This window comes from Mauremys reevesii, linkage group 7 (genome assembly GCF_016161935.1).
Source record: "Mauremys reevesii isolate NIE-2019 linkage group 7, ASM1616193v1, whole genome shotgun sequence".
Taxonomy (NCBI): Eukaryota; Metazoa; Chordata; order Testudines; family Geoemydidae; genus Mauremys; species Mauremys reevesii.
In genome coordinates, this window is record NC_052629.1 from 637,367 (window position 1) to 663,102 (window position 25,736).

Consider the following 25,736-nt stretch of genomic DNA (forward strand, 5'->3'; position numbering starts at 1 on the left):
CCCAGAGAGAGCAGGGAGGGGAAGAGCTCCTGCAGCAGAGACCAGTGAGTGCTGACATGATCAGCAAGAGCTTGTTACCACCATAGATATGGACAAAGAGGCTGTTGTGGGTGGCTGATGGATCATTTATTGCTCTAGTAACTGGAGTAGGTGGGGTTCAAGTAATCCAAGTGCATTCAACAGTGGAGGCAGGGCCCGGCCCAAGGAGGGGAGGCCTTATGGGAATTTCCAGGAGGCAGGTGGGTGTGAGACCACCTGTGTCTAAAGGCCCCTCCCTCAACCTTGTGGGAGGGACCACTGGACCAAGAATCCAAATGAATACAGGGGCAACTAAGGAATAACAGGGAGGGGAGTTCCAGATGGGGACACTGAGCAGACGGTCCCCACTGCTCCTCAAACCTGTTTAAGGAGCCAGTGGGCGCCAACCAGAGGAACTCTGCCTGGATGCATGAGACCAGGGAGGACCAGAAATAGGTCCCAGTCGCAGAGCACCCCCTCATCCAGTACCCTCCTACTCATGGTATATATGGCTGTTTTGTCCAGGGCTAGGAGGAGGTCTCAGTATCCCTGGTGGGGTGTGAGACCAGTGTAGCATAGAGGCTGGTCCACAGGGGTTCCTCACCTTCTCTACAGGTGGTAGATAGTCCCACCACTTGATATCAGGGCAGGACATGAGGGTGTGGAAGTGAACTGTGTGGAGCATAAGCAGGTATAGTTGTTCCCTTGGCATAGTTTGAAAATGAACCAGTTGCAGGGTGTGCAGCCAGCTTAGATTATGGAGGCTGCACACCCTTGCCTGCCTACCTGCACCACAAAGGAGTCTCTGCAGGGGCTGGAGGCTGAAGACATGGATCTGGCTATGGAGGCAGACCAGTCCGTCCTCCCTCCTCCAGGGGAAAACTCAGAACCCTGCAGAAACCCAGTGCAGTTCTGACCAGAAGAATTCCAGAGCTACTCTCTGGAGCCAGGTTACAGCAGGGGTTCCATGGCCAAGTTGAGCCAGCCCTGGCTGGGGGAGGGAGTGCTGTCCTTGGCAGGGAAAGTGATTTGGCAGCAAATGAGTGTGGGATAGGGTTTGAATGAGGAAGGCCCCTGCCCACCCATGGACAAGCACTGCCTCCCCTTCCAGAGAACAAGCTAGTGGCCCTTCCAGTCCTGTTGCTGAGGCCAGTGTCTTATCAGCCCCTACAAGACATCACATGTAATCCAGCTGAGGTAGCAAAGAGCCCCTCCCTAGGGTGAGAGCTGCTGGGATGCAGCAGTTGGGCTGTGCACCTTTTTACCAAACAGATGGGCTGGAGGGAGGTTTAAAGCCCAGAGGCTGGGATGGGGGCTTAGGGAGAATGTTCATTCAAACAGCTTCTGGTAGAAGAAACCCAGTTCAGCACAAAACTATGAAGTTTCTAAGTGCTTCCCCCTGTCTGAAATCAAGAAACCGCATGGCTCAGACTGGGGCATTATGCCCTATGGACCATAGGGTACCCCACTAGTTGGGAACAGGACACATCAATGGAAACAGACTCACTGCTGCTCAGCCCTTTTGGTGGGGTCAAACCCCTCTCCTTCAGTGAAGATGGGATGAGGGACTCTGGCCCTTTGGGCATGACAGGCCAAAAACTGTCTCAGCAACTCCCTGGAGCCAGGGAGCATGTCATGCTTGCTGGCTAGCTCCAGCCAATCCTACAACTGCTGCAGGCACAGCCTGGACATAGAGCCAGGACCAAGGTTCCAGGTCCCAGTCCTGTCCCCTTGGAGAGAAAAACTGAGCAAAGGCTGCAGCCTGGCTGTGAAGACAGGAGGGGCAAGGGCTCCTCTGTGTCCCCAAGGGGGCCAAAGGACAGAGACTTAGGGGCTCGGGATCCCTGCTCTGTGGCAGGCAGAAGCTGGCTTAGGTAAGACCTTGAGGATTGACTTTTCAGAGGGAACAGCAGCTGTACTTGTTGGTCCCTCAAGTGTCTAGTCATTCTCTGAATCCTACCAACTCTAGGCCTCTCTGATATCTTGGCACAGTGAGTTCCATAGGTTTGCAAGACAGCAGATGAGAGGAAATGCTACAACGGTGCTGCCTTTACACTTTCCTGAGTAGGAAATGCTAGCTCTGCCTTGCTGATGCTACCTCTCAGTGAGTGTCACCTCTCTTGCCTTCAGGCCTTTGCATTTGTCAGAAATACAAGCACCAGAGCCATGTCCTGTGCTGCTTAGGACCTGTCAGACTCTGGTTCTGGCACTAGGAGGAGGAGATGATGGACCTCCTGACAGGAGACTTTGGGCACTTGCCATCCCGCCTAGATTCCAGTTCAGATGCTGGAACTGGAACCTAGAAGCAGGTTGAATTGTGGCTCAGACAGATTCTTGGGCTGTGGCAGGGTTAGGGCCCCAGTTCCTGGCCTGGCAACAGCACCACCTCTTCCAGCCACAGCAGGTTGAGCGGAGCCGAGCGGAGCTGGCATCTGTGAATGCGGCGCAGCCGCAGCAGGTAGAGGATGATGGCCAGCAGCACCACCAGAATGCAGACGAAGAAGAGATAGTGATTGTAAACGAAGGAGAGGCGGAGCCAGGGGCTGTGGGCCTGCCGGCTGCTCTCCTGCCGGAGATCCCTAGGTAGGGAGGAAAGAGAAAGGAAGAGAGGTCAGCACCCACCACTCAAGAATTGACATGAAAGGTGTCAATGCAGCACATGCACCTTGGCTTACTCCCGGCACTTACAGTGCCCCCTGCTGGGAAAGGTCAGGCTCTCCCCTTACAGCCAGCGCCTTTGCTCTGTTCCCTACAGTGCCGTTGCTGGGACTGGAGCAGCCAGGAGCTTGAGCTGGTGTGCGACTGCAAGGTGGAACAATCTTCCAAGGCTCGTGGAGGATTCTCCTTCATGGACAATTTTTAAATGAAGATGGGATGTTTTTCTAAAAGCTCTGCTCTAGGAGTTCCTGTAGGGACGTTATCTGGCCTGTACTATACAGGTCAGATGAGATGATCGCAATGGTCCCTGGAATCTATGAATCCCCTCAGGCAATGCCCTGCTCCTCTGCAGGCCAAGCACTGGGGACAGCCCCTGGGCTCCCACCTCAAATTTGCTTTACCTGAGTGGCAGAAACCGTGTTTTATAGAGAATGGCTCCCAGGGTCCACTGCACCTCACGGTCATACACCAGCTGGGCCGTGTGCAGGCTGGAGTAATCCAGGGGAAAGTGGAAGCCCTCATGAAGGACTTGGTACATCCAGGCAGATTTAAAACACTGATACCTACAGACAGAGCACATGGGACAATCAGCCAGATACCAGGGCCTCCCGCTTCTGAGAGCCCCAGGTGCTAGACACACACTGACAGGAGCCCCAGCTGTGCTCGTGAGGGGAAGCTCCTTACTTGACCCGATGCTGGTCCGCATGTGATGAGTACAGGCCCTCTTGGAACCGTTGAGTCAGCACTGACCAGCTCAGGCCGCAGTAATCCTGGGGCAGCAAGGGAGAGAGCGCACTGTCAGTGGAGACTGGTACCCCTCCCTGGGAGGCACAGGGCAGCACCGGTGACACTGGGCACAAGGTAACACCAGCACTCTCCTCCAGCATAGCAAATAGAATCACAAACGTACGGCTGGAAGGGACTTCAAGTCTGTCCCCCTGCACTGAAGCAGGACCAAGTAAACCTAGACCAATCCCGGACAGGTGTTTGTCCAGCCTGTTCTTAGACACCTCCAGTGATGGGGATTCCACAACCACCCTTGGAAGCCTAGTCCAGAGCTTAACAACCCTGATAATTAGAAAGTTTTTCCTAATATTGGATCTAAATCCCCCTTGCTGCACATTAAAGCCCGTTACTTCTTGCCCTACCTTCAGTGGACATGGAGAACAATTGATCTCCGCTGTCTCTATAATAGCCCTTAACACCACATCCCCTCTCACTCTTCTTTTCTCAAGACTAAACATGCCTTGTTATTCTACCCTTTCCTCACAGGTCAGACTTTTTAAATGTCATTTTTGTTGCTCCCCTCTGGACTAAAAGGTAATAAAAAGGTAATAATTGGAGATATACCAATCTCCTAGAACTGGAAGGGACCTTGAAAGGTCATTGAGTCCAGGCCCCTGCCTTCACTAGCAGGACCAATTTTTGCCCCAGATCCCTAGGTGGCCTCCTCAAGGATTGAACTCACAACCCTGGGTTTAGCAGGCCAATGCTCAAACCACTGAGCTATCCCTCCCTCCACTTCATCCACATCTTTCCTCAGGTATGGTGCCCAGGATTGGACATAGTGCTCCAGCTGAGACTTCCAGTGCCAAATCAAGCAGGACAGTTATCTCCTGTGTCTTACATATACCACTCGTGTTAATACACCCCAGAATGAGAAGCCTTTTTTGCAACTGCATATTGATTCTCAATCTGCAATCCACTCTAACCCCCAAATCCTTGTCAGCAGTACTGCCATCTAGCCAGTCAGTCCCCATTTTGTGGTTGTGCATTTCAATTTTCCTTCCTAAATTAAGCACTTTGCACTTGCTTATTGAATTTCATCTTGTTGAATTCAGACCAATTCTCCACATTGTCAGAGTCGTTTTGAATTCTAATCCTGTCCTCCAAAGTACCAGCAACCACCTCCCAGTTTGGTGTCATTTGCACATTTTATAAGCACACTCTCCGCTCCAAGTCATTAATGAAAATTTTAAATAGCACCAGACCAAGGGCAGACCCCACTAGACACGTCCGCCCTTCCAGTTTGACAGCAAACACAGTCTTTCAACAAGTTGTGTGCCACTTTACAGTAATTTTATCTAGACCCCATTTCCCTGGTTTATGAGGCTGCGCCAGAAGGCTCACTAAAAACCAAGAAATCCCATCTATTGCTTCCCCCCTCCACTAGACCCTGTCAGGGAAGGATCCCCATGGGAGCTAGAGAAGGGTCAGGGCGGTACAAGTGAATCCGGGCACAAAGTAACATGCTCATCCCCCAGCACAGCACATCCCATCCCATCCCCTGGGTCAGGATGGTGCTCACCTGGGCAGCGCGGGTGAAGCTGGGTGCATGGTAGAGGCCCCCGAGACGCAGTACATCCTCAGTACAGTAGAAGAATTCAGAGAAGCCGTAGAACTCGCTGTTGTTGAAGTCAATGGGCGCCTGGTAAGTGTGGGTCAGGGAGGCCTGGCTGACGTTGACCCCTGCCAGCAGAGGGCGCAGCAGCTGCGCACAGGCCTGCCAGTCTCCTTGCCCTCGGACATGCAGGGTCTGGCCACCCCTTTCTACTGTGTCCTCGAGTCCCACAGGCAGACAGGGATCCAGAAAGGGTGTCTCGGCGCTTGTTCCCGTCTGCTGGCCCTGCAGCCTGGAACGAGAACCAGGGAAGAGACTGATTAACCGAGTGGGGGGAGACACGGGACTCTGCACTGACAGCTGTGCCCCCTGCCCCAACCACTGGGAATACCCCTCTGAGTGCTGAGTCTCCCCCTGCTAAAAGCAACATCCCCCCGCTGGGCACACCCCAGCAAGCGCAGCCCACCGCTGCACACCCTACCCACCTGACAAGCACATGCTGCCTTTGGGCGCGCACACAGCTGCCAAAGGGACACCCTGTCCACCCAAGGGGAGGACACAGCCCCAGGCCTCAGCAGCAGAAACAGGGTTACCGGCACTAGACTATCCCTGAAGCTCTGGCAGGGAGGTTTGCTCTGGGCACTGAGTGTCTCTGGCCCTGGCTACAACTCCACATGGCATTCCAAGATGGGTGCTAGAGAAATGGAGAGCAGGAGAGAAACGTCAGAGAGAGAGAGACCGGATCAGCATGGAGGGGGAGAAGACTTACTGACATGGGCTCCTGGAGCTGGGTCATCGCACTGGGGGATGTGGGAGAGGCCAGGTTGAGGGAGGGGAGGAACTGAGGCGCAACAGACTCCAAGGTGCAGTGGGTACTGGGAAGGGCAGCACTGTGCTCTGGGCGCTATGGCCACGTGTGGTCATACAGCTGCACTAGCTGCTGCCTCTTCGTCCATCTGCCTGAACCTGTTGCAGAATCTCACCCTGACTGGCACAAGCAAACACCCCCTCCAGTCCGCAAACCTGTGCGGAGGGCCCTGGTGCCATCCAAGCCCAGGGTGGGGCCCAGAGACAGGCTGGCATGGGCTGCAGGGAGGCACTGCCCACACAGCGGGGAGGCACCTGGCATCAATCCCAGGAGAGTTGGCTGGAGGGAGCTCAACACCATAACTCATCACCCTCAGGGAGATCCCATGCAACAGGAGAGCATCCCATGAGAACAGGTAGGTACCCTGGGTGAGCACTGGGGAGTCCCCCAAACAGATCAAAACAAGGGCAGAGAGCCCTGGGCATGCCCCTCCAGCTGGAGCTGAGATTCCCTCCCACGAGCCCTGGGCTGATCTCCAGGGAAGTGCCTAGAACCCAGCCCCACCGCAGGCTGGGCTGGCCCTGCAGAGCCAATGGTTGTTAGCATGAGCCAACAGAACCCTGACTGCCCACGTGCTGGCAGAGACAGCAGGACCCCCAGCCCGACGCAGACCCATGGGGGGTAGCCCTGCAGACTAAGGGGGGGCCATTTTAAAGCAGTCATCTTACACATCACCCTTTAGGCTTCTGCAGAGCGCGCTGAGATTAGACCTCACACAGGTCACCCTCCTGTTACGGGCCCTACAGCTCCAGGGGCTGGGATGTCCGAGGAACTCCCCTCTGCAGGCAGGTGCCAGTGGGGGTCTGCTGAGCCTGGGGCAGCGTTACCTGTTGTGGGCGCGGGTCTGGTTCAGCACAAGGTCCTCGTAGCGCTGCCGTGCGAAGTTGCCTCCAAAGCCCAGGAAGGTGCTGACGTAGACACGGTACACATGCTCCGTGTGCTGGACGTCGCAGCCCAGATTGAACTCAGCCAGCAGGCTCTTGGCAGCCTCCTCCTAGGGCAGAGAGAGGGGTGAGCAGCAGGGCCAAGCCTGGGGACTGCAAGGGCTGCTTTCCTGCCCTGGCGGCAAGATACGCACCTGCTGTGGGGAGGAGAAGGTCTCCATGCTGGGCACCTCGTAGGCGATTTGCAGAGAGGCACCACCCATGTCCAGGATCCCCACTGTCCGCTTCCGCACCAGGGACTCCGCCTGACCCCCCAGGGCCACAGTGATCATCGCATCCTCCTCTGCAGCCCACAGGAGTACATTAGCGGGACCCTGGGACCAAAGTGCCCAGGGCAGCCTCCTGCCCTGCACACCCCCAACAGGGTCCCAGGAACCAACCTCACAGGGCAGCCTCCCTGCCCCGTCACCCCCCAGGTCAGGGCCTTGGGAACCAAACTGTGGGGGGGACAGGGATGGGCCAGGATCCCATCTGGTTGCTGCCTAATGCAGGGAGCTCCACAAAGTGGAATAAATGGCTGACGGCAACTAAAGAGATCCCACCATCCCTGCAAGCCTCTGCTCCTACAACATCCTGAGATACCAACTCCAAACACCACCCCATCCCATCTCTACTGTCCTGTCCCCTCGCATCCTCTTTCATTGCTGCCCCACCCCCTACTGACTCCCAGCTCTCTACTACCTCACTCTCCCCCCCTCAGCTGGGGCTCAGGGACTCTTCCTCCTCTGCAGTGGGGGACTGGTGCCTTGGAGCAGGGGCTGTCAAGGTGCCAGACCCTGGTTTGCTCTGGGTGCTGGATCAGCTCCAGCAGAGCTCCACCCACCCTAGCTCCACAAGCTAGAGAGAGACGCAGGCACTGGCTGGACTCACCCTCCTCATGATCGAATCTCCCCAGGACAAAGTTGATCCCAATCCAGGCATAGACCCCTGTGGGGGAGACACACAAATCAGTGTGTTAGGCAAAGCGCCCGCAGCAGCCAGGATGCTCTTGGAATCTGCAGTTCCTGGACTGCAGAAGGACCAGCACTCGGGGAGTTCTTTCAGCATCTGACAAGACAGTTCCATCCGGCCTAAGGGAGCACAGAGCCCAGCTGACTGGTGAGTCTGCATTATCAGTTCAGTGGCAGGGAATAGTGTGTACAAAGACCCATCGTCTTCGCCCTGCCTATGCTGTCTGGCCTCAGAGCGAGACCTTCTCAGAGCATGCACCGGGGCTCCCACAATGCCCGTGCAGCACTGATCCCACTCTGGCATCCGGCCCTTCCTCCCATACAAACAATAATTAGCACCACCTGCCTGCAGAACCACACTCCAAGCCACTTCTTACAGGCACCTGGGTCAATAGTGGCTGCAGTGAAGTCTCATCTCCCCCAGGCTCCCTACTCCTAACACATATAGGTATTAGAGGAGCTAGGTACTGTTGTTACCTTCCTGCTTCCCTGAGATCACTTCAGCTTGCGACTCGGAGAAGAGAAAATCAAACTCCAGGGGCACATTCCTCACCAAGTCCTCCAGGATCGCAGCCTGCTGTCTGCAGAGGGTATAGGAGACAGGCAGTGAGCGTTCCAGTCCCCGCAGCCCAAGCATTCCCCCACTGCCCACAGGGGACACAGTGAGCATCCTGCCCAACGGCTGCCTCTCCTTCCCTTTGGGTTAGGGCACAATGAATCCCCCTCAACATACCCATTCTGGTTTGGAGCCGAGGGGTTGGGATTTCAGCTACTTCATTTGAGACTGAAATGATGTCCCTCATCACAAAGGCTGCAGTGACTCCAACACCCCCATCCACACCCTTCCAGGATTCCTGAAGCCAATCCTCTATTCCCACACACTGAGCTCCCCAAGTCATCCCCTCTGCCCCCAGCACACCTGCTGGCTAGTCTCAGAGCAGCATACTCCTTTCTCCCTTGCGTGTGGCACCAGGGTTCTCTCAGGAATTCCCTGCCCTCCTTGGCTCGCCGAGTGACTGGGTGCCCCCAATGCCAGTGGAACCCAGTGACACAAGCAAGGTGCAATGGGGAGCACTCACCTCTCAGGCAGCAGCCTCATGCCTGCCGTGCACAGGATGTAGAGCGGAGTCTCCTTGTGCTTCTTTACCGGCACATGAGCTGCAGCGAAGCTGAGCAGCGGGCGCATGTAGTGACTGGCTTGCTCAGGAGTTGTTGCCAGCACGGAGATCCCTGCACGGGAAAAGGGGAAACGAGTAAGAAATCAGTATCACATACACACGTAGAAAGGCAGCCTAGAATTGCTGCTCTGGGAGCAAAGCTCTGCCACTCAGCCACAGGGCAGGGACTAGGAGCATGTAAACTGCCCCTCGGTCCGAGGGAGGCGAAGGGGTGAGATCACTGCCCCAGACTACAGAGTGGACAAGCTCCTTCACCTGCATGGCCTTCACCAGCCCCGTCCCCACCTGCACGCAAGGAAAAGCAAGCGATCAGTCCCCAACCCTTGCAGCAGGGGCTCACGTGGGGAAGAAGGGGGCACAGACCTGGCTTGATTTTCTTGACAACAGGCTGGCTGCTCTGGTCTCTCATCTGCTTGACGTCCAAAAGGTCATGAGGATTCCCATTGTGCGGTGGCCAGAAATACACGAAGACCCGGGAGCCACTGCTCCCACAATCAATGACAATCCCGTAGTTCAGCATTGAGTCCTCTGTGTCTGTAGCTTGCAGGTCTCCCACCCGTGCCAGGTACCTGGGACGGCAGAAGAGGGAGGATCAGCCCAATAGGCAGGAGCAGCAGAGGGCCACCCCAGGCACACCCCATAGCAACATGGGCATGGCCAAGATCAGTCTAGCATGGGTGCTGGGAGCCAGCCTATTCCACACAACATTGCCTCACGAGAACGTGGAGCGCTCTGCCTCCTTAAGGGTGAGACCTGGATGGGCCTTACACAGGGAGGGAGAATGGAGAGCAGATGGGACGAGCCAGCAAGGACTCAGTTCCACCTGGGGTGCACTGGGAGGGATCCCATGCAGTCAAGGCAGTTGTGATGCTGGGAAAATTCCACTCACAGCGTCTGTAGCTGGGCAGGCTCCTCAGACACCAGCCCCCACCACCCCAGCAGCCAGGAGAGGTGTCTACCAGCTCTCCTCTCTGCAGGTCTGAGTGCTTGCACCAACCATTAGCCATCAGCCACAGGGGGGCTGGAGGCTACGAGACTGCAAAGGGGACTGAATATCGGGGTCAGAACATCAACCAGTCATTGTAGGACTCATGGAGGAGTCACCCCCGCCACACACACACACACGTCAGACAAGGGCACTGTAGGGGCTTGGCCGTGGCTGATGGCAGAGTCCAGGGACGTGAACTTACCAGTGAACCCTAGGGGGGCTTCGCCCCCGCACAATGTTTGGTCTGTCCTTCCAGAGGCCATAGGGCAGACTGATGGGGCCTTCTCTCCTCATTAGCCCACTCTGTAGGCTCTGCTGATGCTGCACAAAGTACTTGCCCTCAGAGCTCTGCTTCCAAAATGGCAAGAAAGCTCCAGACTCCCTCAGGGCACTGACGAGCTCTTCTGGATCCTCAGGGCAGGAGATCAATATGGCTGATTGATCCCTTCCCTCGCAGGCCCCCCGCCGGCTGCGCATGCAGCTGTGCCCATTGGCTGAGTCAGCGCAATGCTAGCTACCCGCACGCAGGCAGGCAGGGCAGAACCAGGGGCTGCAGCTTCACTTTTCCATTAGTAAAAGGCCTAACAGAATTAGGATGCCCTGGCTCAGCACCATTACCCAGCCCAGAGCATCCGCTTCCACGAGGCTCCGATGACCCTTGGGCTATAATATGGACAATAAACAACCTCAACTCAATTACAGCGGCACCCGGGGGACATGCCTGCCCTTCCCTGAGCCCCAGAAGCTGGTGCTGAAAGTGGAACTGCCCAGCACAGAGCTGGCGCCTCACTGGCCCTGTGCTTCTGGGGTAATTGTGTTACAGCCAGAGCCCTCAGCACTCTGACAAGGGAGGGGAAAATTACTGACCTTGTGATCCTGCGTCTCTGGAAATGCTGCTCCAGCAGGACTCACTCTGGCCTCTCAGCCCTGCCATGCGAGACCCCTGGAGCTCCCCCAGAGCTTACGGGCAGCAATAGCACAGCAGTTTCATGTCAGTCACATGCCACTCCCTCCCAAACTTTCCACAGTCCCTCCATTATGCAGGACACAAAATTCCCAGGAAAAACAGCCAAATCAAGAGGCTCAACGTCCAATGAGACATGAAAACTAATGGGCTGGGAAAAGAGATGCCCCTTCCACCTGGGGGTGGCAGAAGGGAGCATCCTGATGGATGAGCTCTTCAGAAAAGCAAACCAAGGCCCCAGTCTTGTCACTGCCTCAGTACTGGCAGAGCCGTGCCTGACTGGCCATTTCCCCTTCTCTACAGATTCCATCTGTGCAGGATTCTCCCTCCGGGGACATAAGGAGCTCAAGGGATGCTCCAACCAGAGAGAGAAGTTGCAACGAGAAGCAACAGCCACGGGAGGGGTTTCTTTAATCCACATGTAGAAACACTGACCCAGAAAGGAGCAAATCCCTTCTTACAAGGGCAGCTTCAGACAACATTCAACACGCAGGAGCAGCAGCAATTAGGGACACAGCCCTATGCAAATGGTTGGCCAGCTGCAAATATAGGGCTCCCCAAGAGAGAACAAAGCTTTTCCTGGGAGCAGGAGAGTTTGGCCTCTGTGTCTTGGAAATGAGTTCTGTAGGGTGGAGGGGCTGAAACAGGACTCCTTCTTGGTAGCCAGTGCAAGCACTGACACTTGGGGATGTCGGGGAGAGGACCACAGAGCAGCCCATCACATAGCTGTGATGGAGACACCCCTGAGACAGGCTGATGCAGCAACCTAGTGTTGCCTTCTAGTTTCAGGCCAGCCAGGTGACCGATGCAATGTGACATCCTTAGCACTCTTGGGAACAACACTGTCCACTGCATTGGTGCCTGGAGAAAGAAGAAGTTGGGTAGACTTGCTGAGGGATTTAGTCCACTCCAAGTAGAGCACCAAGGGTCTTTTAACTTTAAATTCCATCATCATCTTGGAGAAGAACTGTGGGTGAATGCAAAGCACCACACTTCCCTTGCTGGATGCTACCCGTCAGGTTATGGGGAAGATACGGGACTCTCTGGGTGACCCCTGGTCTTGAGAAGTAAACGGCATAACATTTCTGTCATCTGTGCCGTTCTTCAGAGGTTGGACAGAAAAGGGCTAAGTGGCTGGGAGGTCCAACACATGCACCTGGCAGATCATCTGCCTGAACCCCCCGAGGAAGTAGTGCTAGTGAGGATGAAGGTAACAGCGCTGAGCAAAGAGCGAAAGCAAGGCACAGAGCTCCCTATACTAGTACAACGTTTCGGTTTCTCTGAACAATTTACTATGAGCTGTTGTCTATACACAGAGGGGGACATACTGTATGTAAGCAGCTTCTGGGCAGTCTGAGGAATTTAATGTCCTTACTTTTTATTGTAAATCCCCCTTTCTGAAGTTTATTGTCCCAACCCTCTCTCCCCTGAGGACGCTAAACTTGATATTGTTGTCAAGATCGCCTAGTAGATCAATTGTGCCTCCTTCTTAAATCAGCTGTTGCATGTTCCTCGGGACTAAGGTGAGAATAACCTCTCTCCTTGTGTGCTCTGGAACTAGTGGTTTCAAGAAGCAGTTGCTTCAGGTGTCAAGAAATGGCTTCTCTAAACCTTGTCCTGCTGAGACATGCCACTAGCTTATATCAAGTCACACATTATTACTGTTTTCATTAGACTTTGATCCCTCTACACTTTGTGCATTCAGTCTCCAGTCAGAAGGCTGCTAACCCGACACACATAATCTCATTCTTATGGGTTAGGATTTGTAGCCATACAGATCCTCCTTTGTGGTCCTCTCCCCTCAAAAATTCTCTCGCTAGATTCTACAGAATCTTCTCTGTGTCCTGGTCTGCTGCCCTGCCTTCATGGCATAATCTGTCCTGCCTGCATAATCTAATCCATAGCCAAGTCACACAGTGTCCCACTGATTTGTCATTTCACCACGTTTCTGAAATGCCTGTTATGCCAAGCTCCTCTTCCCTTGCCAGGCACAGCAAAGAGACTCCAACCCAGGGCTCACTCACCTCTCAAACTGCTTGTCTGGGTGGGGAGAGGAGCCCCAATGGCGCAGATCTGTGGCTGCCATGAGTAGCAGGAGACAGACTCCAAGAAAGAGTCCCAGCAGGGCCAGTCGCTGACGGGGACACAGGCTCACCAGGGGCACAGTGAAATGCCATGATGCTGGGCACAGGCAGGAAATGCTGATTCTGAAAGAGGACAGAAGGGAGCAGTAAGAGCACAAGCCAGCAGGTACCTGGAGGAGCCTACAGGGCCCTCAAGCCCACACTTCCTCCTACTCTCTTACCAGGAATGTCCCCAGGCCCTCCTTCATAGGTGCAGATGCACTGTCCAGCCTGCCACTGGCTCCCACACTGTGCTTGGCACTGTCCACACCCTAAGGCGGCAGGAAGGGGTGTATAATACACTGGGGTGTGATGGTCTGTCAGTTATACATTATGCTAGTGTATGGCTTTGGGGGTTGGTTTGTTTTTTAAACACCCAGATTTCTCCTCTACCTCCTCCTCCCACCCCATACACACCAATAAAGAACGTAAGAATGGCCATACTGGGTCAGACCAAAGGTCCATCTAGCCCAGTGTCCTGTCCACTGACAGTGGCCAGTGCCAGGTGCCCCAGAGGGAGTGAACCTAACAGGTAATGATCAAGTGATCTCTCTCCTGCCATCCATCACCACCCTCTGACAAACAGAGGCTAGGGACACCATTCCTTACCCAGCCTGGCTAACAGCCATTAATGGACTTAACCTCCATGAATGTATCTAGTTCTCTTTTAAACCCTGTTATAGTCCTAGCCTTCACAACCTCCTCAGGCAAGGAGTTTCACGAGTTGACTGGGCGCTATGTGAAGAAGAACTTCCCTTTATTTGTATTAAACCTGCTGCCCATTAATTTTATTTGGTGGCCTCTAGTTCTTATAAGTAACTTTTCCTTATTCACTTTCTCCACACCACTCATGATTTAAGGGGGGATATAACAGAGGGATATAAAGTCTCCTCTTTGCCAAGCTGAAAAGTCCTAGCCTCTTTAATCTCTCCTCATATGAGACCCGTTCCAAACCCCTAATCATTTTAGTTGCCCTTCTCTGAACCTTTTCTAATGCCAGTATATCTTTTTTGAGATGAGGAGACCACATCTGTACGCAGTATTTAAGATGTGGGTGTACCATGGATTTATATAAGGGCAATAAGATATTCTCCATCTTATTTTCTATCCTTTTTTTTTTTTGATGATTCCTAACATCCTGTTTGCTTTTTTGACTGCTGCTCCAAGATCTCTTTCCTGATTAGTTGTAGCTAAATTAGCCTCCATCATATTGCATGTATAGTTGGGGTTATTTTTTCCCAATGTGCGTTACTTTACATTTATCCACATTCAATTTCATTTGCCGTTTTGTGAGATCTTTTTGAAGTTCTTCTCAGTCTGCTTTGGTCTTAACTATCTTGAGCAATTTAGTATCATCAGCAAACTTTGCCACCTCACTTTTTACCCCTTTCTCCAGATCATTTATGAATAAGTTGAATAGGATTGGTCTTAGGACTGACCCTTGGGGAACACCACTAGTTACCCCTCTCCATTCTGAAAATTTACCATTTATTCCTACCCTTTGTTCCCTGTCCTTTAACCAGTTCTCAATCCATGAAAGGATCTTCCCTCTTATCCCATAACAACTTAATTTACGTAAGAGCCTTTGGTGAGGGACCTTGTCAAAGGCTTTCTGGAAATTTAAGTACACTATGTCCACTGCATCCCCACCTCTTCCCCCACCCCACCCTGTAGCCTCTCCTGCAATGCCCTCCAGTCTCCCTTCCCTCCCTCCCCACCCCAGCATTGGATCCTTACTACTCTTGAGATGAGATGAGGTAGTGGGACAGTACCATGACTATAGTTAAGGCTGAGACTAACTTATTGTTTAGTAGCCAAATTTTCTAAGTGTTCTAAAATCCAAATGCTGACTTGGATAGTCTTGAAATTTGGGGCTGGGGTAAGGATAGCAACCCAAATGGGAGGACATTGGAGCCAGGGGTGCCCAAGACACAGATGCCCTTTCCCTCCCCCGCCCCAGAAAAACATGTTATATCAAAATTTTACAGTTTTCATAATATTTTGGCACATCTGGGGCTCAAACTATGGCTCTGACTCTCCCCAACCTGCTATCACCTGCTCAGGATTGATAATAGCTTTTGTCAAACACCTACTACCCCTTTGGGGAAACAATATTTTAAAAACTATTCAGGGAGAAAAGCTGGACTTACAATGTGGCTTGAGCAAAACCGACAAGCCAGAGAAAGTCATTTGTGTCTTTGAAGCAGGACTAGGCTCTTGCAAGTCAGAGTGTTTGCAAGTCGGGGGGGCGGGAGTGTTTGTCCTACCGGTCCAGCTTTCTCCTCAACTGGGCCCTCAGGACATCCCTTTCTGCTCGCAGGCTCTCCATCTTCTGGAGCCACCTGCTTATTTCCTCTATTGTCTGGGTCCCCACCGTAGATCTCCCTAGTCCTACGTGGGTCCCCACTTCCATTTGGGTTCCCACATCAGCCCTCCCGGCCCTTGTGTGGGTTCCCTGATTAAGGTGGGGCCTCTCTGCCCCAGCCCCTTTCTCTCTAGGGGCCTCAGTCTGGACTACCCCTTCCTGGCGGCTAGTCCCAGACCGAGCCTTAGTTTCAGGCACTCCCCCTCTCTGCCTCAGGGGGCAATGCCTCTTTATGTGGCCCTTGGTGTGGCAGTGGAAGCACCCTTGGTGCCTTCCCCCTGCCACGGCCCTAGTCTTGCTTGTTTGGGCCCTAGCTCTTTCTTCTGGGCTGGCCCGGGCCTTGGGAGCTCCATGAGGCCACTCCCCCTTTAGGTGTCCCTGCTCCCCACAAGCCCAACAAGTTTGGAGCCCCCCTGTTACCTTCACAGGGGGCGCCTTCTCTGGGTGGGGCCTCTCTGCCCTCTCCCAGTAGGGACACTCCTCCTGAAGGGGCCCTTCCGCCCACAGGCGTAACATTTCCTAGACCCAGGCCCCGGCCTCTCGCCCTGGACGCCTGGTCTCCTATATGGTCTGGGTGCCCACCCCCGCAGCAGCCAGAGTACCTCACTCTGCCGAGCCACCCAGGCCCTTCTCTCTCTGAAGGCCCTTCTCTCCCTGACAACAGAGTAAGTGGGTGGTCACTGACCCGGAGCAGCACCCGCGCACTGCCAGTCTGAGTCCTGCCTTTGCAGCTCTCGGAGACTGTGTTCTCAGCACATTAGCTGCTCCTTGCCTGTGTTCTGCATGAGAGTTTTCTGGAAGTTTTGCTTAAGAGCAACACTTCTGGTTTAAGAGTTAATATTTCAAAGTGCTCTAAAATATATGTGCAGACTCTGATTTTACTCTAGAAGTATTGTTAAGGAAAATAGCATTAAGGAAATTACTGGAAGCTGCAAAAAGAACAGGAGTACTTGTGGCACCTTAAAGACTAACAAATTTATTTTAGCATGAGCTTTCGTGAGCTGCAGCTCACTTCTTCGGATGCAGACGCTGGAGACTCTAGTCAGTAGCAGCATTAGTGTAATGTCATCATACTCCATGTTCTTCATCCATTTTCTGAACAATAGGACAGAGTGTTGATTGCTCATTACAGCCATCTGTAACCCACGCAAACTGGCTCCCATAGCCTCCTGGCACCCATGACTGGAGAAATGTTAACTGGTCACTTAACCTTGAAATGTGTGTTAACTACTTATGCTAAACAATCTGTTCCATCTTGTATTTAGCTGCGACACCCTGAGTACATTTCCCAGTCCTGAAGAAGAGCTCCGTGTAAGCTCTCTCTCTCTCTCACCAACAGAAGTTGGACCAACAAAAGACACCTCCACCCCCATCTCTGTAACATCCTGGGACCAACAGGACTACAACAATCCACACACAACTTTCTATATATGCAACCACAACCCAAGGGATCCCACTTATCAATTTCACCCCTCAAAGCGCTGTAGCTCCTGTGAAAAGGGGGTCAAAAGAAATGTCAGACACTAGAAAAAATTTGTCACCTGGCCCTTTTTAAGTTTCAGCAAACCTCAGTTTAGTCAACTCCTCGACATACGCTACCTATTCTGCGAACGTCAACAGATGGGCCCGGCGACAGACGATTTAAGGCCACAGCTGCTCTCATTTCCCCAAGCCCATTTTAGCCCAGTCCAAACTCAGTTTAGTCCACCTCAGCCCAGCCAGCTCTGCTCAGCCCAGGCCAGCCCAGCTCAGTTCCTGGCCCAAGAGGCTTTTGCGACCCAGCTTGAAAAGGCAAACCAGATAGTTGTGGCAGCACTCCAGTCCCTAAAGGAGGCGTTAGAGGAGGCGCTGGGCGGGCGGGTGCAGAAGGGGGAAGACCCTGTTTGCAGCTAGGACCCGATCCAAACCATTGCAGTTAACCAAAGCCCCCCACTGATTTCAATGGCGTTTGGATCGGGCCTTTACTGTGCAACTTGGGGGGAAGAAGCCAAAGTAGTGGGCAGCGAGAGCAGCATTACTTTCCATTGCGCCCCTCCTAGCAATGCTTTAAAGGGCGTGCCTGGCCTGTGTAATGCAGGAGTCCCGGGGCCATCGTGGGCCATTTTGCTGCGGTAAGAGGGTTTGCACAGGCCTCTCCCTGGCTGACTCCCCCGGGTGGGATGCCACTGTTTGTCTAACGGCGGGCTCCGCTTCTCTTCCTAGGGGAGGAGCGCTACATCTGCTGGTATTGCTGGAGGACGTTCAAATACCCCAACAGCCTCAAAGCCCATGTCCACTTCCACTGCGTCTTGAACACGGGCCGCGGCTTCCTGCACCACCCCGACCATGCCCGCGCCTCGGAGCTCTTCAGCCTGGCCCCGAAGGCGGCGGTGGGCGAACTCCCCGGCCTGGCGGCTCCCCTGAGGCCCCACAGCCTGCAGCAGGCGGCCCGGGAGAGCATCAAGCGGGAATCCGCCGCCTCGCCTCCCTGCGGAGCGGCCTCAAGGGCAAGAGGAGCAGGAGCGAGCCCTGGACATGAGCGTGGGCTCGGGGCGGAGCCACGGGCCCTTCCTCGGCCTGGTGGGGAGCTCGGCGGGGAGCAACGGCCTGAGCTTCTACCCGGGGGGCCGGTCGGCGTTCAGGCCGGCCGGCCTCGCCAAAGCGGACGAGGGCAAGGCCGGCGGGCTGGGCTTCGGCAAGGCGCTGGGAAGCGGCAAGGCCGGGCCCGAGGCGCTGGCGGGCGGCCCCCACCCCAAGTGCGGCGGGCACCCGGAGATGGGGGGGAGGGATAGCTCAGTGGTTTGAGCATTGGCCTACTGAACCCAGGGTTGTGAGTTCAATCCTTGCGGAGGCCACTTAGGGATCTGGGGCAAAAATTGGTCCTGCTAGTGAAGGCAGGGGGCTGGACTTGATGACCTTTCAAGGTCCCTTACAGTTCTAGGAGATTGGTATATCTCCAATTATTTCCCATAATACAAGAACTAGGGGTCACCAAATGAAATGAATAGGCAGCAGGTTTAAAACAAATAAAAGGAAGTTCTTCTTCACACAGCGCACAGTAAACTTGTGGAACTCCTTGCCTGAGGAGGTTGTGAAGGCTAGGACTATAACAATGTTTAAAAGGGGACTGGATAAATTCATGGTGGCTAAGTCCATAAATGGCTATTAGCCAGGATGGGTAAGAATGGTGTCCCTAGCCTCTGTTCGTCAGAGGATGGAGATGGATGGCAGGAGAGAGATCATTTGATCATTGCCTGTTAGGTTCACTCCCTCAGGGGCACCTGGCATTGGCCACTGTTGGTAGACAGATACTGGGCTAGATGGACCTTTGGTCTGACCCGGTACGGCCTTTCTTATGTTCTTAACCTCAGAGGATGTCCCTCCCCCGGCCTGCTACAGACAAACCAAGCAGTGTGCAAGCGGCAGGAGGCAGAACGGTCCCGTGGTTAGGACACCAGCCCAGGACTTGGGTTCACTGAGTTCCTGTGCGACGGGCCAAGTCACTTGGCCTCGGTTCACCGTCTGTACCACGCGGCCCTGCCTCACGCGGGCGCTGCAGGGCGGGCGGCTCTCGGCAGTTACCCGGACGGGGAACACGTTAAATACCCGGCAGGACCCAGGCGCAGCAATGCCGGGCTCCGCCGGGCCCAGGACAGAGCTGAGGCGGCCGAGCAGCGCTGGCGTGTCCCTGAGCTGCACCGGGGCCCTGGCGGGCACGTGACCGGCCCGCGCCTCTCACCGCCGCACTCACCTGGCCATGGGCCCCGCCCTCGGACTCGGCAGCGGCACGTCACCTCCCGGCCCGGCGGGCGCGGCCAGGCTGGGCCGCCCCCGCCATCAGCGCCGAGCGCCCGCTCAGCAGCGGGTGGATCACGGGCCGGGCTGAGCCAGTGGCGGGGAGTTCCCCGGGCACCGCGCCCCGTCCGCTCCCGAGCGTTCCCCCCCCGCCGCGCCGCAAGCTGCGCCCGGGACAGCGGCAGCACGTCACCAGGGCGACAGCAGGCAGCCAATGAGAGGCCCACATGAAGGGAGGGGGCGGGCTCCTCAGGTTTCGCCGTCTGAATGGGTCGTGTTGGACCTGCCCATCTTTCCAAACCCCAATCGGTGCCCGTCCTGAGCCGGAACCACGCCCCCACAGCGTGAGGAGCCAATCTGCGCTGCCCCGGCCGGCGGAGCCCAACGTTTCCTTTTACGTCACGGTCGTGGCCAATCAGACTCCGAGTCTCTGATCAGTAGCTCCCCCTTTCGCGCCTGTCCCCGGAGTGCGGTCCAATCGCAGAGGCCGCAGTGTGAGTCTCCCCTTTGGGCGGGGTCATCTGCAGATACGCGCTCAATTTTGGGTCTTCTTAGCCAATCGCGGTATCAGCTAATGCTGATCCCGCTTCCCCCCCGGGGCGTCACCATCATGAAAGAACCAATCAGGGGCTATCAAACCAATAACGCGCGCGTTGGAACTCGAAGCAAGAGCCAATCAAGACCCGGGATTCCGAGTGGCAGCCGAAAAACCCAATAGCTGCTCCTCTGCCATGATAATTGCGATTTTGAGGGAAAGGAGGAACCAATAAAGCTCGAAGGGGACAAAAGGTCAAGGATCGGCTGCCCAATAGGCTCTTCAGATGGACGGGAGAAAAGGATTAGTTGGCCAATAGGCTCTGTGGGTGGGCGGGGCTGAAGACATGGCTGGCCAGTAGGCGTTGCGGATGAGTGTGTCGGAGAGAGCGGCTGCCCAATGGGAACTGGGTATGTATGGGGGCCTAGCGCGCGGCTAACCAATAGGCGTTGTCGGTAGGCGGGCGGATGGCGAGACTGGCCAATAGAGGCTGCCGATGGGCGGGGCGAACCGTGCTCTGGCCAATAGGCGCTGAGGGGGCGTGGCAGGCTGAGCGGGAGCCTCCGGCCGGACGCGGCCCGTAGCTGATACGGCGGCTCCCGGAGCTGGATCGGAGGCCCCGGGCGGCACCATGGAGCTAGGGGCGGGCGCGGGGACGGGCGCGGGCCCCGGGGGCGGGACGGAGCCGGGCCGCATCCTGCTGCTGCTGCTGGGCGGGGGCCACGGCTGGGCCCGGCGGGGCGGGGCGGAGGCCGAGCCCGGGCCCGGGGGCTCCGAGGCGGCGCGGAGGCCGGAGCCCGGCTCCGACCCCGACTACGAGGCGCTGCCGCAGGGCGCCGCCGTCTCCACCCACATGCTGGCCGGGGCCGTGGCGGGGGTGCTGGAGCACTGCGTGATGTACCCCATCGACTGCGTCAAGGTGAGGGGCGCCTGGCCCGGGACGGGCCCTTCTGCCCGGCCCGGCGTCCCGCCTGGGCTCTGCTGCCTGGCCCGGGACCGGCCCTTGGTCTGACCCGGCGTCCTGCCTCTCGCCATCCGACCCGGGGGGACAGGACCCTCCTGGCTGACCCGGCCCGGGACCGGCCCTTGGTCTGACCCAGCGTCCTGCCTCTCGCCATCCGACCCGGGGGGACAGGATCCTTCTGGCTGACCCGGCCCGGGATCGGCCCTTGGTCTGACCCAGCGTCCTGCCTCTCGCCATCCGACCCGGGGGGACAGGACCCTCCTGGCTGACCCAGCCCGGGACCGGCCCTTGGTCTGACCCGGCGTCCTGCCTGGCGCTGCAGCCCGACCCGGGGAGACAGGACCCTTCTGGCTGACCTGGTCCGGGACCAGCCCTTGGTCTAACCCAGCGTCCTGCCTGGCGCTGCAGCCCGACCCGGGGGGACAGGACCCTTCTGGCTGACCTGGCGTCCCGCCTGGCGCTGCTGTCAGGGCTCTCCAGCCCATCCCCAGGCGGCATGGGGAGAACCGGGAACCCTGTCCACAGGGCCATTCAGTGCGTGTAACACCTGTTTCTTGCTACACTTTCAGACAAGGATGCAGAGTTTGCAGCCGGAGCCTGCTGCCCGCTATCGGAACGTGCTTGAGGCCCTGTGGCGGATCGTCCAGACAGAGGGTTTCTGGAGGCCGATGCGGGGCATGAACATCACGGCCACTGGGGCTGGCCCCGCCCACGCCTTGTATTTCGCCTGCTATGAAAAGTTAAAAAAGACATTGAGTGATGTTATCCATGCTGGGGGCAATAGCCATGTGGCCAATGGTATTGATCCTTCCTGCACCGCTTCCCTGCACCACCATCCCCGAGGGGCTAGAGCAGCTGAGGGCAGCCCTGCTGGCTGGGGCGGTAAAGTCAAGGGCAGGGGCAGCCCCAGAAGCCAGGTCTCCTGCGCCCCCCCCCCCCCCCAGGATGATTCAGTAGAGATCAAACTGGTTGTCAGAGCGGTTTCTCTCCCCTGCCTAGTTACCATCTCCCAAACACTGCCCTGACCTATACCTGCATAACTCTGTACCAGCCCTACTGGAGCTCTGTGTCCACTCCTCTGCACTGGCTGTAAGGCAGGCAAGGGCTGTGCAGCAGTGGCTACAGTGAATCAAGGAGAGAGCATGAGTGGCACTAGAGGTGCTTGCTACTGTTTACACCTATTCACTGGGCCAGATGCAGCAATGGGGAAAACAAATGTGCCCTAGCTAATGGGAGGGGGGAGCAGGGTGTGTGTGTGTGTGTTAGTTCTTTGGGCAGTCAGGAATAGGGTCCGAGTAGGGGCCAAGGCTGGCTCTGTGGCTCTCCTAGGTGCTGTAATGCCACCGATTTCCTCATCCAACCCAGGACACGGTTTCCTTGGTGATGCTGTGCCAGGGTGATGGTGGCCAACGGGCAGAGAGACATGACTGGTAGCAGCGGCCGGGGCTGATGCTTAGTGTGGTGGGCTTAAAGCATTAGCCGTGCTGCACTCTGGCCGGTCTGCTCAAAATGGAGCAGATGTCCTAAGCAATGTCCTCTCTCCAGTCACTAGCTAGCAGCCCATCTGTGCAGTGCTCTGGTTCCACATCACCCTTCCCTACCAATCCCAGCGCTGGGCAAGGGGAAGTGCTGTACTCGTGCCTGCACCTGTTCATAGAGCTGTCTGAGATGTTCCCAGGTATCTGGCTTTGAGGAACAGGTTAGTGGGGCTGGGAGCTGGCCAACACCTGCCCCTTGCTCACAGCAACACCTGTGGATGGGAACTGCCTGCAGGACTCCCCCTCATCTCTAGCTGGGATTGACTGCAGCATTGTGGGTAGGTAGAGTGGAGCAGGGTTCAGGATGCAACCGTCAGCGTTCCCGTGCCTCATTCCCAGTGGTGCTTTTGACTTTCTCTGCTTCCCCACGCTGCTGTGCTTGAACAGATTTGGGACTCATTGGCCCTGCATTGGGGGGGTGTATTTCACCCTGGTGGATACATAGGGATTCTGACTATGGAGTGGTTTCTCACTCTGGGACACAGTGAGGCATGGTCCCGTAGGGTCCCCGTGAGTCTGTTGTTTGCATCTTCTCTCTAGTAGGTGCTGGGATTAAGTGAGGCCTAGTTGTCTCCATAAGGACCTGGCAGATTATTGCACTTCCCCTCAATTTGTGGGTTCTGAAGCTGGGGGTTCCTGGCATCTGGCCCTCTTCTTGGGCAGGATGTGGTGGCTGCATTAGAAATTTACCAGTCTTCTCCTTTCTGGTAGTGGAGTCCTGGCAGTGGGTGTCTCCCTCTTCTCTGGCGAGGGGCTCTGGGGCTCAGTGGAGCCCCGGGTCTCTCGCCCTCTCCTCCCCTCACATGTGTCAGTTCTTGTTTTGCAGGTGCAGCGGGGTGTGTAGCAACATTGCTCCATGATGCAGCTATGAACCCTGTGGAAGGTAATGATGACCCCGTGCCCACTGCAGGGGAGGCCTGGTATACGGGGGTGAGGGTGTGTGGTGCTTCCTCTGTGAGGGAGCTGATTTCATCTCTGTGCTGTGCTCCTGTCTGTGGCACCAGGGGGCGCTCTTCTCATTCTGTCCTAACTAGGGAGAGTCCTGCAGAGAGCAACATCCTCAGCCTAGGGCCCAGGCCTGGATAGCTCAGTAGTATCCATTTAAGGAGTTGGATTAGCCAGAAGGTTTCTATTCTAGGAAAAAGGAGCCAGCCTCAGCCTGGGGAATCTAGGGGCAGAGAGTGAGGGAGCCTTGAACCCTTCCCCCCAAGGGGCTTGTCATGAGGATCAGCAGAAAAAGCGACAGCCCTAGTTAGCGGCTCTGAATTCAGATTACCAGCGATCTGGGCTGTGGTGAGTGCAGTTCTCACCTGGGCCCACCTGTGCTGAGGGCGTGAGTGCTGGGAGAAATTGCGTTGTGGAAGCAGCCTTCTCTCAAGGTCCTGAATCCGCTTTGCAGGGTGTTCCTAGGAGAGCCTTCGCAAGCTACATACTTGCAGCCAAATGCCTCGTGAGTCTGAGTGCACCGGCAGAGGCAAAGAGCTGGGCTTGCCCATTGCTTGGATGTTACTTCCCTTGGCTCAGTAGATGACATTCCCTTCCTGTGGTGGGACTGATCCCTATGCCCCACGCTTAGGTGTGCTCTGGCTCTTTCTGCAGGACATGGGGTGGTAGGCCTAGTGTCCCGCCCAAATTCCAGCTCAGTTATTTGCGTTCTGTCTCCTGAATCCCCCTGCAGTCGCAGTCAGAGAGTTGTTTCTGCTGTGTAGAGCTGGAGTTTGGCTTTTGAACAGCTGCTGTTTTCCACTTGGAAGTGATCAGGGCTGTGGCTGTAGATGAGCACATGTATCTGCTGGCTGAATTAGTGAAATGCTTGGGGATATTCTGGGATGGAAGATGCTGTAGAAATGCACGTATGCGCCCAGATGCTGAGATCCAGCTGAGAGACGGACTGATGTTCTCTGACTGCCTCATAGGTCTGTAACAATGGAGGGAGGGATTGGTCTCCCCAAGGGAAGACGTAGATGCTTGGTGCTGAGCTCAGTGTGCGAATGCTGACTGAAATGAAGTGTAGCAGCCCTTGGGTGTGCAGCCAGATACTAAGACGGTGAGGTAGCTGGCACCCAGCAAAGAGCTGTTCTAGCTAGATTCCTGGCTGGGTGTGGAGATGCTGAGAGAGATGGATCTTGAACCAGGGGTTTTCTGGTCTTAGTTGTCAGTGGTCTCTGAAGCCAGTGAGACTAGAGACCAGGGAGCTCCCTAGCCCTGTACTCATCCTTTCTCTCTCTCTCGTTGTCCCCTCCGTGGCTTGGCCACTGAACACTCTCGCTGACTGCTTGCTGCTGCCATCTGCCCCAAGTGATCAAGCAGAGGATGCAGATGTACAACTCACCGTACCAGCGGGTGACAGACTGTGTGCGGGCCGTATGGCGCAACGAAGGGGCCAGGGCCTTCTACCGCAGCTATACCACCCAGCTCACCATGAACATCCCCTTCCAAGCCATCCACTTCATGACTTACGAGTTTCTGCAAGAGCAGCTCAACCCCCAAAGACAGTATAACCCTGGCTCCCATGTGGTCTCGGGGGCCTGCGCGGGTGCTGTGGCTGCTGCTGCTACCACGCCATTGGACGTTTGCAAAACGCTGCTCAACACCCAGGAGTCCCTGGCCTTGAACTCCAACATCAGTGGACATATCACAGGCATGGCCAATGCCTTCAGGACGGTGTACCGAGTGGGCGGTGTGACCGCCTACTTCCGTGGGGTCCAGGCCCGGGTCATTTACCAGATGCCCTCCACAGCCATTGCTTGGTCCGTGTACGAGTTTTTCAAATACATCCTCACCAAGCGCCAGGAGGAGCGCCGGGCTGGGAAATGAGTCAGAGCTTGGCCCTGCTCTGGGCCCACATAATCTCCCCTCCCCGCCTCTGCCTTTCGGTGTCGCCCTTTGGTTTGGTTTGTGCTGGAGATGGGGAGGCAGGAAAGCCCTTGGGTTCTAGCAAGGTCATCTCTTGTGTGGGGCTGCTGCAGCTCTGCTCAGACAGCACAGCCTGCCCCTGTCCCCAGAACCCTCGAGTGATGTCATCCCGGAAACTACAGCCCAGGTTACCAGCCCTTGCACTTCCACCTAGGAGTTGTGTTCCTGCTCTTCCCCTATCAAATCTCCTTGAACCTAAAGCTTTGTCTCTCTGGGGATAACAAACACCATGACCCACCACTGTCAAGTCAAAGCTCAGGTGCTCAGGAAAGGTCCTTGCTGTTGCCTGGAGTGCCAGGGGCTATTGGCTGGTTTCTGGCTGGGGGAAGTGTAAGCTTAGCCGTTGTCTAGCAGCATGCACACACAGATGCACACCTGACACCGACCACCCTGTTGCCAGCTGGCAGGAAGGATTGCCTGGGAGGGGAGTTCAGAGATTTGTGGTTGTTCCTACTCTTGGCACCTCCAATAAAGAATTCTGCTTTATTGTCATGTCCCTTGTTACTCTTGTAAAGCCCAGCTCCTGGGGTCAGGCTTGGGGCCTTTCAGCAGCTCTCCAGCCAGTGTTATGCAGTTGTACAGGCTGCAGATGGTGCTTCCATCTTGCATGAT

At 55.7% G+C, this 25,736-nt stretch overlaps 2 protein-coding genes across 5 annotated transcripts; one reads left to right on the forward strand and one right to left on the reverse strand.

The window, feature by feature from the left end:
* Positions 1-107: 107 nt before the first annotated feature.
* On the reverse strand, positions 108-19,746 carry ENTPD7 (ectonucleoside triphosphate diphosphohydrolase 7). The gene is made up of 12 exons (XM_039546192.1): positions 19,128-19,746; positions 12,934-13,116; positions 9,321-9,526; positions 8,859-9,009; positions 8,257-8,360; positions 7,700-7,756; positions 6,964-7,112; positions 6,713-6,879; positions 4,985-5,309; positions 3,361-3,446; positions 3,078-3,239; positions 108-2,597 (listed from the first exon to the last, which is right to left on the reverse strand). The coding sequence occupies exons 1-12, from the start codon at positions 19,133-19,135 to the stop codon at positions 2,369-2,371; spliced, it is 1,827 nt and encodes a 608-aa protein (XP_039402126.1). The 5' UTR covers positions 19,136-19,746; the 3' UTR covers positions 108-2,368.
* Positions 19,747-19,861: 115 nt separating this feature from the next.
* SLC25A28 (solute carrier family 25 member 28) lies at positions 19,862-25,616 on the forward strand. 4 transcript variants are annotated; one of them, XM_039546194.1, is made up of 4 exons: positions 19,862-20,116; positions 21,240-21,468; positions 23,035-23,091; positions 24,508-25,616. In XM_039546194.1, exons 2-4 carry the CDS (start codon positions 21,246-21,248, stop codon positions 25,023-25,025), a joined length of 798 nt encoding a protein of 265 aa, XP_039402128.1. In that variant the 5' UTR covers positions 19,862-20,116; positions 21,240-21,245; the 3' UTR covers positions 25,026-25,616. The 4 variants fall into 4 exon arrangements, with proteins under 4 accessions (XP_039402128.1, XP_039402127.1, XP_039402129.1 ...); XM_039546193.1 differs by lacking the exon at positions 19,862-20,116 and adding an exon at positions 20,306-20,625; XM_039546195.1 differs by lacking the exon at positions 19,862-20,116 and having other exon boundaries at positions 21,267-21,409.
* The last annotated feature ends 120 nt before the right edge of the window (positions 25,617-25,736 follow it).

What these genes read in the sequence shown, in the direction of transcription:
- ENTPD7 (XM_039546192.1), bottom strand. An exon ending in CCTTCTCCTCCCCACAGCAG is followed by an intron (nt 6,880 to 6,963) that starts GTGCGTATCTTG and finishes TCTCTGCCCTAG; the next exon opens with GAGGAGGCTGCCAAGAGCCT. An exon ending in GCGGACCAGCATCGGGTCAA is followed by an intron (nt 3,240 to 3,360) that starts GTAAGGAGCTTC and finishes CTCTGTCTGTAG; the next exon opens with GTATCAGTGTTTTAAATCTG.
- SLC25A28 (XM_039546193.1), top strand. Translation starts at nt 20,338, where the DNA reads ATGGAGCTAGGGGCGGGCGCGGGGACGGGCGCGGGCCCCGGGGGCGGG. An exon ending in ACCCCATCGACTGCGTCAAG is followed by an intron (nt 20,626 to 21,239) that starts GTGAGGGGCGCC and finishes CTACACTTTCAG; the next exon opens with ACAAGGATGCAGAGTTTGCA. An exon ending in CAATAGCCATGTGGCCAATG is followed by an intron (nt 21,469 to 23,034) that starts GTATTGATCCTT and finishes CTTGTTTTGCAG; the next exon opens with GTGCAGCGGGGTGTGTAGCA.